The 12,496-nt window shown below is 44.2% G+C and overlaps 1 protein-coding gene across 1 annotated transcript in view; it reads left to right on the plus strand.

Moving 5' to 3' along the window:
• MSH2 (mutS homolog 2) overlaps positions 1-12,496 on the plus strand; it is a 177,574-nt gene that overhangs the window by 126,003 nt on the left and 39,075 nt on the right. The window contains exon 12 of the mRNA XM_073628513.1: positions 8,117-8,362. Within this exon, the coding sequence (XP_073484614.1) occupies positions 8,117-8,362 (246 nt within the window). The remainder of the gene's footprint in view (positions 1-8,116; positions 8,363-12,496) is intronic.

Consider the following 12,496-nt stretch of genomic DNA (forward strand, 5'->3'; position numbering starts at 1 on the left):
AGGGTGTTCCAGAACAGTATTCTGGAAGCCTGGGACAGGTCTGCTCGAACCTTAGATCATCCTATGGTTCTGTCCCCACAGGTACAATGAAACCTCTCTTGGTGGTTAAAAACCAGCAATTTGAGAAAGGGAAAATCCTTTCCTCCAACAGCTTGGAGAGTAGTAACTACAGACGCCAGTTGTCTAGGCTGGGGAGCAGTCCTGGAGGAGGCCTCTGTCCAGGGAAATTTGGTCCCAGGCAGAAAGGCCCCTGCCCATCAATCTATTGGAGATTCAGGCAGCTTGTCTGGCTCTGCGCTTCTGGACGTCCAGGTTGCGGGGTCTCCCCATCCGAGTCCAGTCCAACAACTCCACGGTAGTGGCATATATCAACCACGAGGGAGGTACTAGGAATCGAGCAGCCCAAAGAGAAGTAAATTACATATTGACTTGGGCAGAAAAACGTGTGCCGTTTCTTTTAGCAGTGTTTATACCGGTGGTGGACAATTGGGCAGAACTTCCTAAGTCGCCAAAAATTGTTGCCAGGGGAATGGTCCCTGCATCCTGAGGTTTTTCTACAGATCTGCCAACACTGGTGGACCCCAGATGTGGATCTACTGGCATTCAGATTCAATGCCAAGCTGGACAGGTTTGTATCCAGGACCAAGGATCCGCTTGCTGTCGGGATAGATGCATTAGTAGTTCCTTGGGATCAGTATTCTCTGATATATGCCTTCCCTCTGATCCAAATTCTGCTGCACTTACTACGCAGAATACAAGGGGAACGGAAGCCAGTGATCCTAGTGGCCCCAGCGTGGCCTCGGAGATCCTGGTACTCGGAGATTGTGAAGTTGGCAGCGGGGGACCCATTGGTCCTTCCGTGCCGTCCAGACCTGTTGTCTCAAGGACCCAAATTCCATCCTTCTTTACGGTTGCTGAATTTGATGGCATGGCTATTGAGACCAGAATATTGAAAGACCGTGGTATTATGGGTTCAGTCTTGTCTACTCTGATAAATGCTAGAAAGTCAGTTTCTAGAGCTATCTATTATAGAGTCTGGAAGTGATCCTTTCCTTACACCAAGAAATGTAAGTGGAACCCTCGTAGGTATACGATCGGAAGAGTTCTGGCCTTTCTTCAAGCAGAAGTAGACTTGAAGCTGGCTTTAGGGACTATTAAAGGACAGATTTTGGCCTTATCGGTATTTTTCCAAAGACTAATTGCATCCCATTCTTTGGTACGAACCTTTGTCAAGGGAGTAACGCACCTGAGGCCGCCGGTTAAGCCGCCTTTATGTTCCTGGGACCTACATTTGGTGCTGTCAGCTTTACAGAGTCAACTGTTTGAACCTATTGCACATATTCCGTTTGTCCTATTAGCCAGGAAATTTTTTTTTTGGTGGCTATAACGTCGGCTAGAAGGGTGTTAGAATTGGCCGCCCTTTCTTGCAAAGAACCCTTTTTTGATTCTTCATCAGGACAGAGTGGTCTTGCGCCCTTGTCCGGATTTTTTACCAAAGGTAGATTCCAAATTTCATTTGAATCAGGATATCGCTCTACCTTCCCTTTTTCCAAACCCTAAAACGAAGGAGGAAAGGTCGCTTCACTCGCTTGAAGTGGTGAGGGCGATCAAAGTTTACTTAAAGATGTCAGCTTCTTTTCCATATTCCATAATCCATATTTTTTTCCCCTTAAAATCGTGGGTGCGTGTTATACGCCAAACCGCTGCCTTGGAGGGGAAGAAGGGAACGAGCGCTGCCGAAAAAGACAGAGCCGAGTGTACTGTGTACTCGGCTAGGCTCGGCTTCACTCGCAGCCACGCCCAGTCCCGCCTCCTAGCCTTTACGTCCCGCCATTGGACCGGTGTTGTCCATCATAAGATGGACACTGATAAGGCTGCATTGATGGGCATTTAAATTGTAAGTTTTTTTTTTTCTTAAACTTGCCTCCTAAAAGTGTTTTTCCATTAAACTTCCCTCCTAAACTTGGGGTGCGTGTTATACGCCGGTAAATACGGTATTTTAGTATACGTAAACTGATAAATACCTTTACTCATTAGCAGTATATAGCAGTCTTGTGACTTCTATCAGTGTTTGGTTAAAGCTTGTAGGAGTTTATATTCTCCTCTGACTGTTCTATGAGGCTGCAAGACTCTTGACCCTCTGTCTGGACAGTGCTGATTGGCCCTGTGCTGATCACATGCACCCTCCCAAGAAAAAAAAAAAACTCTAGCAATACACACCACACTGAGCATGTGCAGCTTGTCCCTAGCCTCTGTTCTATCAGGAGATGGATTGGGGAAGAAGGGGAGGAACAGAAGACGGGATTAAACAGCCTTTTTACACAAGGCAGAAGATTAACCCCTTAGGTTCCACAGTGAGTATAATAAGCATGCTTTACTGCATATACAGACTGATTTTACTGTTGTGGGTTTACTAACACTTTAATGAATGATGCGGGCTGCGCTGTTTTTAAATCCTGACGGGGTGCAGGAAGTAGATCCTCCGCCTGCTGTCACGGGGGGGGGGGGGGGAGGGGAGGGAGAGGACGCAGGAGCTGGGACGTGTTGTAAGGTTCAACCGTAAATACAAGGGGTACATGTAATATGTTCCAAAGGTGAACCTACCCTTTAACCACTTGCCGCCCGCCCACCGTCAAATGACGGAGGGACAGTGCAACTCTCGTTCTGCGTGGAGGTCCTATGACTGCACACCCGAGGAGGCGAGCAGTGCGGCGGTCGCACTATGTTGCTAGGACGCGGCACGATCACAGTATCCGCAAAAGACCGCTGATGCGGCTCTTTATCCATGTGATCGGCTGTGTCCAATCGCAGCCATTCACATGTAAGCACGGAAGTGCCGGTAATCGGCTCTCATCGCCTCACACTGACAGAGTGTGTGGCGAGGAGAGCCAATCAGCGGCATCTCCTCGCAGGGGACAGCAAGAGATGTAATTGGGGCACTGATCATCAGTGCCCTGATTACAATAAAGTGCCACCCATCAGTGCTGCCTATCGGTGCTCATCAGTGCCCATAAGTGCAGAATATTAGTGCCTCCTCATCAGTGCCACCTAATCGGAGCTCATCAGTGCAGCCTCATCAGCGCACATCAGTGAAGGAGAAAAATTGCTTACGGTATTTACAAAATTTTATAATAGAAACTAAGAAAAACATTTATTTTTTCCAAATTTTCATTTATTTTTTGTAAAAAAATAAAAAATCCAGCAGTGATTAAATAACACCAAAAGAAAGTTCTATTTGTGTGCTAAAAATGTCATCTGTGTACAGTGTTGTATGACCGCACAATTGTCATTCAAAGTGTGACAGCGCTGAAAGCTGAAAAATAGCCTGGACAGGAAGGGGGTGCAAGTGCCCGGTATTGAAGTAGTTAAAAGGCATACTTCAACCTTTGCAAATGTGTAATAAATGCACATATTTATAAATGAAAAAAATGTGCATTTATCAAATTTTTGGAGTCTGCAGAGCATTGCAACTGCTAAAACTGTCTTGACTATAAAAATATTTTTATTTCTTTTGTAATACAATTTTTTTTTTTTCATCCCCTGCACACCAGCTAAACTTCAGAACAAGCATGTCAGTGATAGTTTGCACACGGGCTGTAGTAAGAAGTCAGATAAGTTGAGCCAGAGGTAATAACCTCTGTGTCTCATGATAATGTCATATGCTCTATGGAAGTCAGCGAGTGTTGCTTAGGCAGAATTCAGGAATTTTTCCAATATTAGGTGCCTTACCTTAAAAGATAAGTTTGCCTTTAGCAACGTTACACTCATATTTAGGTGTAACATTGCCAGTCCCCCTCACCCCCTGAGGGGGGAGTACTGATGCAGTGTGCCGTGATGTTGCCCCTTTCCACCAGCCATGATCCGCCTGCATTGCATAGAGAAGCACAGAAAGAAGTATAGTGAAAATAGAAGTTTCATAAATATTTTCATGGCGGGGTGGAGCTGGGCTGCTTGGAACCAGGGAAGGCAAAACTATAAGCAGATTAAATTTTGCCTTATAGCAAAGTTTAAAGCGTAACTCCACTTTTGTTGAGAGAAAAAAAAACATTCCCCTCTGGGTGATCGATGTACATTGCAGGGATTTTAACAAACTTTGTTGCAGATCCTTTACCTTTTTTGTTCTGAAGAAATCCCTGTGTGTGTTTGTCTGTGTCCATGTGGTAAGTGAACCTAATGGGAGTGGTTTCATAATGATCTATCAGCTGCTGCATCTGCGGGGCTCTGAGGAAAATTGCAGGGTCTGCATCCCTATAGACATGATTTCCTATTGGGAATATCTCACCAAAAATTACATTTTGGTTGTAGGGGGATGTCTGATATGACTTGTATCTTAGTGCAGACTTCTGGGAAGATCAGTGAGCCGATCACACAAGCAGGAAACAATGTTTCTGGGGGGGGGGCGTTCTGTACACATTCTGTATACAGAACACCTCCAGGTAGCCATATTGCATTGCACTTTGCAGAAAATGACAGAGCTGCAGATTGAAATGGAAAGAATTTGTAATAACATTCAATTACAATATGACTTGTGTCGCAATTGTATACGCTATTTTTTTTTTTTTTTTCTTCTTTGCTATTTTTACCCTTTAACCCCCCCCCCCTTTTTTTTTTTTTTTTTTTTTTTTTCCCATGTGCCCCCAGAGGCTGTTAGCCATAAAGTTCTAGTATGGACAGCATATTCATACATTATGGCAGACTTGCCTGTAAAAATGATCCCCTCTAGCGCTGTGCTGATGGCATTTCCGCTGTTCAGGGGCACGCTTCCATCTTCCCCCCGGTCTTCCTTTTGGGTTCGGATTGTTCCACTTTAATAGTAGGGACATGATTACACCATTCACACATGTGCACGGAAGCCACATCGCGGCAGAGTGGTCCGTAAAAATGTATGCTTAGCTGTGCCTTCGTGGCTCAGTGTATGTTACTGCTGATTGGCAGAAAGAAGCAGTTATGTCAGAAAGGACCAATAGGGTCTCTCCTGTCCTAAAAACCCTACCAGTCAGCTGGTTTTCATTTTTTAGGTTCATTTCTGCTTTAACGCTGCCACGTGGGTGATTTTTTTTTTTCCCTGCGTTTAAGTAATGATAGAAATTTCAGCAGGTGTTAAATTGGGTTAAATTACCGCTAGCTTTGTGTCTCCGATGTCTTAATCTGCGCCAGAAATTGCCGCATATCTGTTTGTGTTTTCTCAGCTGGAGACTGGCTGAATGATTGAGTTGTGGGTTCTTTTTCACTAATGATCGCCTTCCAGCTGTGTATTATGATGTCAGTGTAGACCTGGGGGCTCCGTCTCCCAAGAGTGCCGCTCTACTAGACCTTCAGGAGAACAAACATAATGAATATGAATAGTTTGGTGTTTAATTCCATTAATGAATTTTTTGCACATTCAAATGTGTGGGGTTGGTGGGTGATCAGGCAGTGTGTAGAGCGTTATAATGACGAGATGTTTTTCTGTCAATCATACTTATTACTCATTCACACTTGCATGCTAGAAATGATTTTGGCAACAACATATGATGAACATTATGTCAGTGGGTAGCAGAGGACACCTTGAATGATTGTTCTTCCGAAATGGCTGATTAGCCAGGGTAGATCCAACTGCTTCTGTGTACCTGGAAGTAAAGATGGTTTAAAAGGTGTGGAATGATACTGCTGTGTATGTGTCGGGCTGACATTTAACCAAACAAGATGGATGATGCCGAGCACAGAATGTATTTCTGAAAGCACTTTAGATCCATTAAGTATGTGAGCAAGGCCCACTGATCCTGCACAGGGGGGTACCTTTTGCTCATCAATGATCGGGACCAGGCGGAGACTTCGATCATGTGAAAAATCTAACATTAAAGGAGAAGTACAGCCAAGGCTCGATTCACTGTACTTCTCCTGTGGATCACCGGAGTGCAGTTCATTCTGCACTCCTGTGACCCGTTTTCAGCAGACAGTGGGCTGAAGCCCGCTGTCGGCTGACATCATAGAGCCGGTCCAGGCTGGGGCAAGATCGCGACAATGAAGTTGGGATCCGCCTACATGCCAGGACCGGCACCCGGCTCAGCCGATCACAGGCTTGATCTCACAGTGGCTCTACATTCATTCATTGCTGCCAAAGAACTGCTGGTTTGCATTCTTGGGAATAATATATTTCAGTGACAGAGGGTGTGTGCTGGCATGGTGGTGGGGGGAGCATATGAGAACAAGGAATCTGCTTTAAGGACTTGGTCATGGTAGCTGGAGTTATCTGACTGCATACCACAATGACCATCCAAGGTTTTCCCATCCTGCAAGATTGCCTGGCCTACCCAGGTCTGAACAGCATTTACAGACTGTAATTCCACCTTTCCCTGGCATAGTATGCTAGTCCCTGTATTCCTAACTTTACGCCTATCTAAGGCATTTTCATACAAATGAGTTTCTCTACTTTGTGAATTTCAAGTATAATTGGACCCTGCTCTTGTTACAGGGCCTTGAAAAAGTATTCCTACCCCTTGAAATATTCCACACTTTGTCATGGTATATCCAAAAAGTACCGGTAGATGTGTTTTATTGGGTTTTTATGTGATAGACCAACACAAAGTGGCATGTAATTGTGAAGTAGAAAATGATAAATGGTTTTCAGATTTTTTTAAAAATATGTGAAAAGTGTGGCGTGCATTTTGTATTCAGCCCCCCTGAGTCATTACCTCGTAGAACCTCCTTTCACTGCAATTACAGCTGCAAGTCTTTTTGGGGATGTCTCTACCAGCTTTGCACATCTACAGAGTGACATTTTTGCCCATTCTTCTTTGCAAAATAGCTCAAGCTCTGTCAGATTGGATGGTCTGTGAACAGCAATTTTAAAGTCTTGCCACAGATTCCCAATTGGATTCAGGTCTGGATTTTGACTGGACCATTCTAACACATGAATATGCTTTGATCTAAACCATTCCATTGTAGCTCTGGCTGTATGTTTAGGGTCGTTGTCCTGCTGGAAGGTGAAGCTCCTCCCCAGTCTCAAGTCTTTTGCAGACTCTAACAGGTTTTCTTCTAAGATTGCCCTGTATTTGGCTCCATCCATCTTCCAATCAACTCTGACCAGCTTCCCTGTCCCTGCTGAAGAAAAGCATTCCCACAACATAATGCCACCACCATGTTTCACGGTGGGGATGGTATGTTCAGGGTGATGTGCAGTGTTAGTTTTCTGGCACACATAGTGTTTTGCTTTTAGGTCAAAAGTGTAATTTTGGTCTCATCTGATGAGAACACCTTCTTCCACATGTTTGCTGTGTTCCCCACATGGCTTCTCACAAATGGTACTTCTTATGGCTTACTTTCAACAATGGCTTACTTCTTGCCACTCTTCTATAAATGCCAGATTTGTGAAGCACACGACTAATAGTTGTCCTGTGGACAGATTCTCCCACCTGAGCTGTGGATCTCTGCAGCTCTTCCTGAGTATTAAGCAAAGGGCCATGGAAAATACCCATGTGCCCAGAGGCTTTAAACAGAAGGTTTTGTAAGATCAACCCCTCAGCTACTGCTATAGCCCTTACATTGTTCCATCAAAGCCCACAGTAAAAACCTGGTCCTTCCGTATGGTGGAGCATGTGACCCTTTCCCACAATACATTGCTCAGGCTTGAGTAGCCAATTGCCAGGGTTGAGAAGTGTCACATGAGAAGGAAGATGTTGCTATTCACTCTGTGTAAGCTTTGACATAATCGGACATGAGGGTTGCTTACGGTAGGAAAGAAAGCATCAGGTAGTGGCTTGTTACAAGAGAATCTTTCACTTTAATGGCCAAAGTAGCGTAGTCTCTTTTTAATATACTTTTCCTAAGGGAAATATCATTGCTGCCATTGCTGACCTGAACATTCTAGTTTCTTGGCTGTCATGCTGACATACTTGCTTCAGTACTTTGTAACATTGGAGCAAGTATGCATGTCAGAAAAATTTAGATTAAAGTTAGTCTTTCAATACTTTTTCGGGGTTGGCAGTCAAAATATTGAAACCAATGTGGTCAACTTCAGAGCCAGGGAACTAGGATTTGCTATTCAGAGCCCCCCATGTTTTCTAGAGACCTGTTTCTTCACTGTTTGCTTATAAAAAAATGCACTTTAATGAAACATTTTTCTTTGTTTTTATAGGTTATGTGGATCCAATTCAGACACTGAACGATGTAATAGCTCAGCTAGATGCCATTGTCAGCTTTGCCTTTGTTTCTAATGGAGCGCCAGTACCATATGTTCGTCCTATCATCCTGGAGAAGGGACAGGAACGTATAGTGCTGAAATCTGCCAGACACCCGTGCATTGAAGTGCAGGATGATGTGGCGTTCATTCCCAATGATATATCGTTCGAGAAGGAGAAACAGATGTTCCATATTATCACTGGTAAGCCGTCAGATTCTCCCAGATTTCTATTCTACAGCCTTCCAATTGGCAGTACGAGTCGACTCAATATAACCTTGCCAAAACATTGTCCTGCATTTATTGTCAGTTTTAAAGTGGAGCAAAGTGAATTTAAATGTGTTCCCTCCTTATGTCCCAGAGCTGCATTTGACAATTTCTAAAGAGAGCCGATATATCTGCTTTTCGGTGGAACTATTTTTCTTAAATGTTTACAATTTTGGACAACACAAGTGGTGTGCGATTATCTAAAACTTTTCTCTTTACCAGGGAACTGACTTCCTGAAGTAGAACTATAGGCAAAACTTTTTTGATTGTTTTTTTTTTTTTCCCATGTTGTATAGGGCTCGTGTTCGTTTTTTGCCATCACTGCACCTTTGGGGAGATTTTCATTCTCTTCCTGCCCTATAGCCAAAGCAGGAAGTCAGAAGAAATCCCTCCAAAGTAAGGGAATCTTGGTTGTCACTAGAATTAATGTCCCTATTTAAAGGGGTTGTAAACCCTCATGTTTTTTCACCTTAATGCATTCTATGCATTAAGGTGAAAAAACTTCTGTCACTGTCGTCCCCCCAATACCCCCCGCCTGTTTACTCACCTGAGTCCTGTATTCCCCTCTTCCTCTCTGTCCGGCGTTCTTGGCTCTTGATTGGATAGATTGATGGCAGTGCAGCCATTGGCTCCCGCTGCTATCAATCAAGTCCAATGATGTGGGGGCGGGGACGCTGATTGCTGGTCTCGGGAACGCTGATTGTTGCTCTTGGGAACGCTGATTGCTGGACTCGGGAACACGCCCTCAAGGTAGCGCTTCTCCTAGGGGGTGATACGATGCGGGGAGGAGCTATCAGCGCCGCCGGGGGACCCCAGAAGTCGAGGATTGGGGCCACTCTGTGCAAAACTAACTGCACTGTGGAGGTAAGTATGACATGTTTATTTTAAAAAAAAATGTAAAGAGTCTGCTTCTTGAAGGCCTGATCAGTGGCAGCTGGTGAAGTTTTAGAATGGGGGGTGCCAGACCCGGCCCTTCCTTTTTGACCTCTCCCACTTCTCATAAGCCCCACCCCTTATAGAATCCACCCACTCCGTTCCCCTGTATTCCACTTGCTTCCACCCTTAGTGTCAGAACTCGTATACAGCTCAGACAGAGTATACAGCCTAATAGATGTTTGTGGTGCGGTTTTAACTCGCCAAAAACGCTTGTTAACCACGCTGCTAACGTGCATAGGGCGTTTGGGGGAGCGTTTTTAATGCTCATTAAATGCTTTTCAAAAGGACTTAACGCGCATTAGGTGCGTTTGGTAAGCGTCAGTATTTTAAGCAAGTGTGAACAAGCTCCCCCACCTCCCTGTGACAGCGGGCCAGGGATCTTCTCCCAGCACCCGCTGTCACTTTTTGAAAACGGTTGCTATGAATGAATGAACTACGAGTACCAACAGCCTTTGCATCTGATGGCTTGTAGTTCTCAAAACTACCATGGTGCTGTTGAGTGCTCTAAATCGTTCACTCATTTTTCCTGCTTACACTGACAATCTGCAGTAGTCCTGCATTGCATGTGCAACCTGGTGCAATACTTTCCAGGCTCCTACCGAAAAAAAAAAAAATGGTAAATGCACATTTGTTTTACCTACAAAAAATGTTTTTTTGTTTTTTTTTTAAGGTGAACTTATCCTTTTAAATCTATTTTTGTACTGGCAGTTGTAGTTGTGTCCTGTGGGGTGGTGGTGGGTGAGAGGTGAGTTTGCCACATTGTATTTTATAGGAAGGCTTTTTTGTAAAGCATAAAAATGCGTTCAGAACAGATGTTCAGAGTCATTTGAAACGCCAAATGCCTGTAACAGCTTGTAAACGTGGTAATTTGCAAAAAAGAAGAAATTTATATATATATATATAATTTATATATTTATCTTTTTTTTTTTTTTTTTTTTTTTTAAACGCTTCTAAATGCAGCATGTAAACGCTGCAAAACGGACGTTTTTAAACGTCGTTTACGATCTGTCATGTTAAATCGTTCAGGCGAGGTTGTAAAACCTCCCCTGTACATTAAGCCTTAGCATCATTCCTCATAGAGCACTGTGGATAATTCAGAAACACAGAAGGTAATTGATAATTTTTAGGGTTTATTAAAATGTCATGAATTTTTGGTATATTTGGAAATAAGAATAAGGTTCCAGTAGTTTTCAGGCCTGTTTTTATTGGGTTCTTGAAAATGAGTTCTACACAATGGGGTTGATTTACTAAACTTGAAGAGTTAAAAATCTGGTGCAACTGTTCTAACTTCAGCTTGGCCAAAAAAAAACCTGGAAGCTGGTGGGTTTCTATGCAGGGTTGCACCAGATTTTGCACTCTCTCCAGTTTTAGTAAATCAACCCCAGTGTGTTTTTATCTAGCTGTGATACATCCATTTAATTTCAGCTCCAAATCCAATCGCTGTCCAAACCTTGCAGAGATTACCTCCGTAACCTCGCCAAAATACGCCCCTACTAAGGAACTCATTCACTCCCTTGCTATCTCTCGCCTTGACTATTGTAACGCCCTCCTCATTGGCCTTTCTCTCCGCAAGCTATTCCCTCTTCAGTCTATCATGAATGCCGCTGCCAGACTCATCCACCTTACCAACCGGTCAGTGTCTGCCAACCCTCTACTCCAATCCCTACACTGGCTTCCCATTGACCAACAAATAAAATTCAAAACAATAACATATAAGGCCATTTACAACTCTGCCCTGAGCTACATCACCAAACTTATCTCCAGATATCACCCAAACTGTCCTCTCCGCCCCTCTCATGATCTCCTGCTTTTAGGCTCCCATGATCTGCTCTCTAGCTCCCTTGTCTCCTCCTCCCCCCATGATCTGCTCTCTAGCTCCCTTGTCTCCTCCCCCCCATGATCTTCTCTTTAGCTCCCTTGTCTCCTCCTCCCCCCCATGATCTGCTCTCTAGCTCCCTTGTCTCCTCCTCCCCCCCATGATCTGCTCTCTAGCTCCCTTGTCTCCTCCTCCCCCCCATGATCTACTCTCTAGCTCCCTTGTCTCCTCCCCCCCATGATCTTCTCTTTAGCTCCCTTGTCTCCTCCTCCCCCCCATGATCTGCTCTCTAGCTCCCTTGTCTCCTCCTCCCCCCCATGATCTGCTCTCTAGCTCCCTTGTCTCCTCCTCCCCCCCATGATCTGCTCTCTAGCTCCCTTGTCTCCTCCTCCCCCCATGATCTGCTCTCTAGCTCCCTTGTCTCCTCCTTCCCCCCATGATCTGCTCTCTAGCTCCCTTGTCTCCTCCTCCCATGCTCGTCTCCAGGACTTTTCCTGAGCCTCTCCCATCCTCTGGAACTCTCTACCCCAATCTGTCCGGTTATCTCCTACTCTGTCCACCTTTAGGCGATCCCTGAAAACTTATCTCTTCAGGGAGACCTATCCTGTCTTCAGCTAACAACCAACCGAATCTTCTACTTCCCTCATCAGTTCATCCCTCAGTTACTACCTTTTGTTTCACCAGCCCCTCTCTATTAGATTGTAAGCTTGTAGGAAAGTTGAATTGTATTGTTGCTGTATTGTCTCCCTTTATATTGTAAAGCGCTGCGCAAACTGTGGGCGCAGTATAAATCCTGTATAAAATGAATAATCTAGTAGCAGTAAGGATCCGACTTTCAGATCAGGAAGCCATTTTGGAAACTGCTGTCAGTTTAGGCCCTGCAGCTCTCTATCAAATAAGACCACATAACCCGATGATAGTAATGCATGGTTTCAAGTTTTTATCCTGACTGGAATTCTCCTTCAGTAAGCCAAAGAACCCCCTAGAGGTACCCAGCTAATAAAACTCTGAGCATTTACTTCTGTCTGTCAGATACATCGTTTAAAACACATTTGCTGTAGTTTGTATAAAAAATTTCCTGTACCCACATCTGCATTAAGGGAAGAAATTGTTTTTCGTATTTTCATTTTGATCCTTCGTTTGAACGCTGTAAATAACGAGCAATTGCAAATAGGCCTCCACATTTTGGATGACATATGACTTTAGGAATAGCTGGTGTGATTGATGCATTAGAAGCATTACAATAATGAGCGGGAGAGATGATGCCCCTCTTCCTGGTGCCTCTGATTTAATCAAACGGAAATTTTGTTTCAAGTTAT

The sequence above is a fragment of the Aquarana catesbeiana genome, linkage group LG04, assembly GCF_042186555.1.
Source record: "Aquarana catesbeiana isolate 2022-GZ linkage group LG04, ASM4218655v1, whole genome shotgun sequence".
Taxonomy (NCBI): Eukaryota; Metazoa; Chordata; class Amphibia; order Anura; family Ranidae; genus Aquarana; species Aquarana catesbeiana.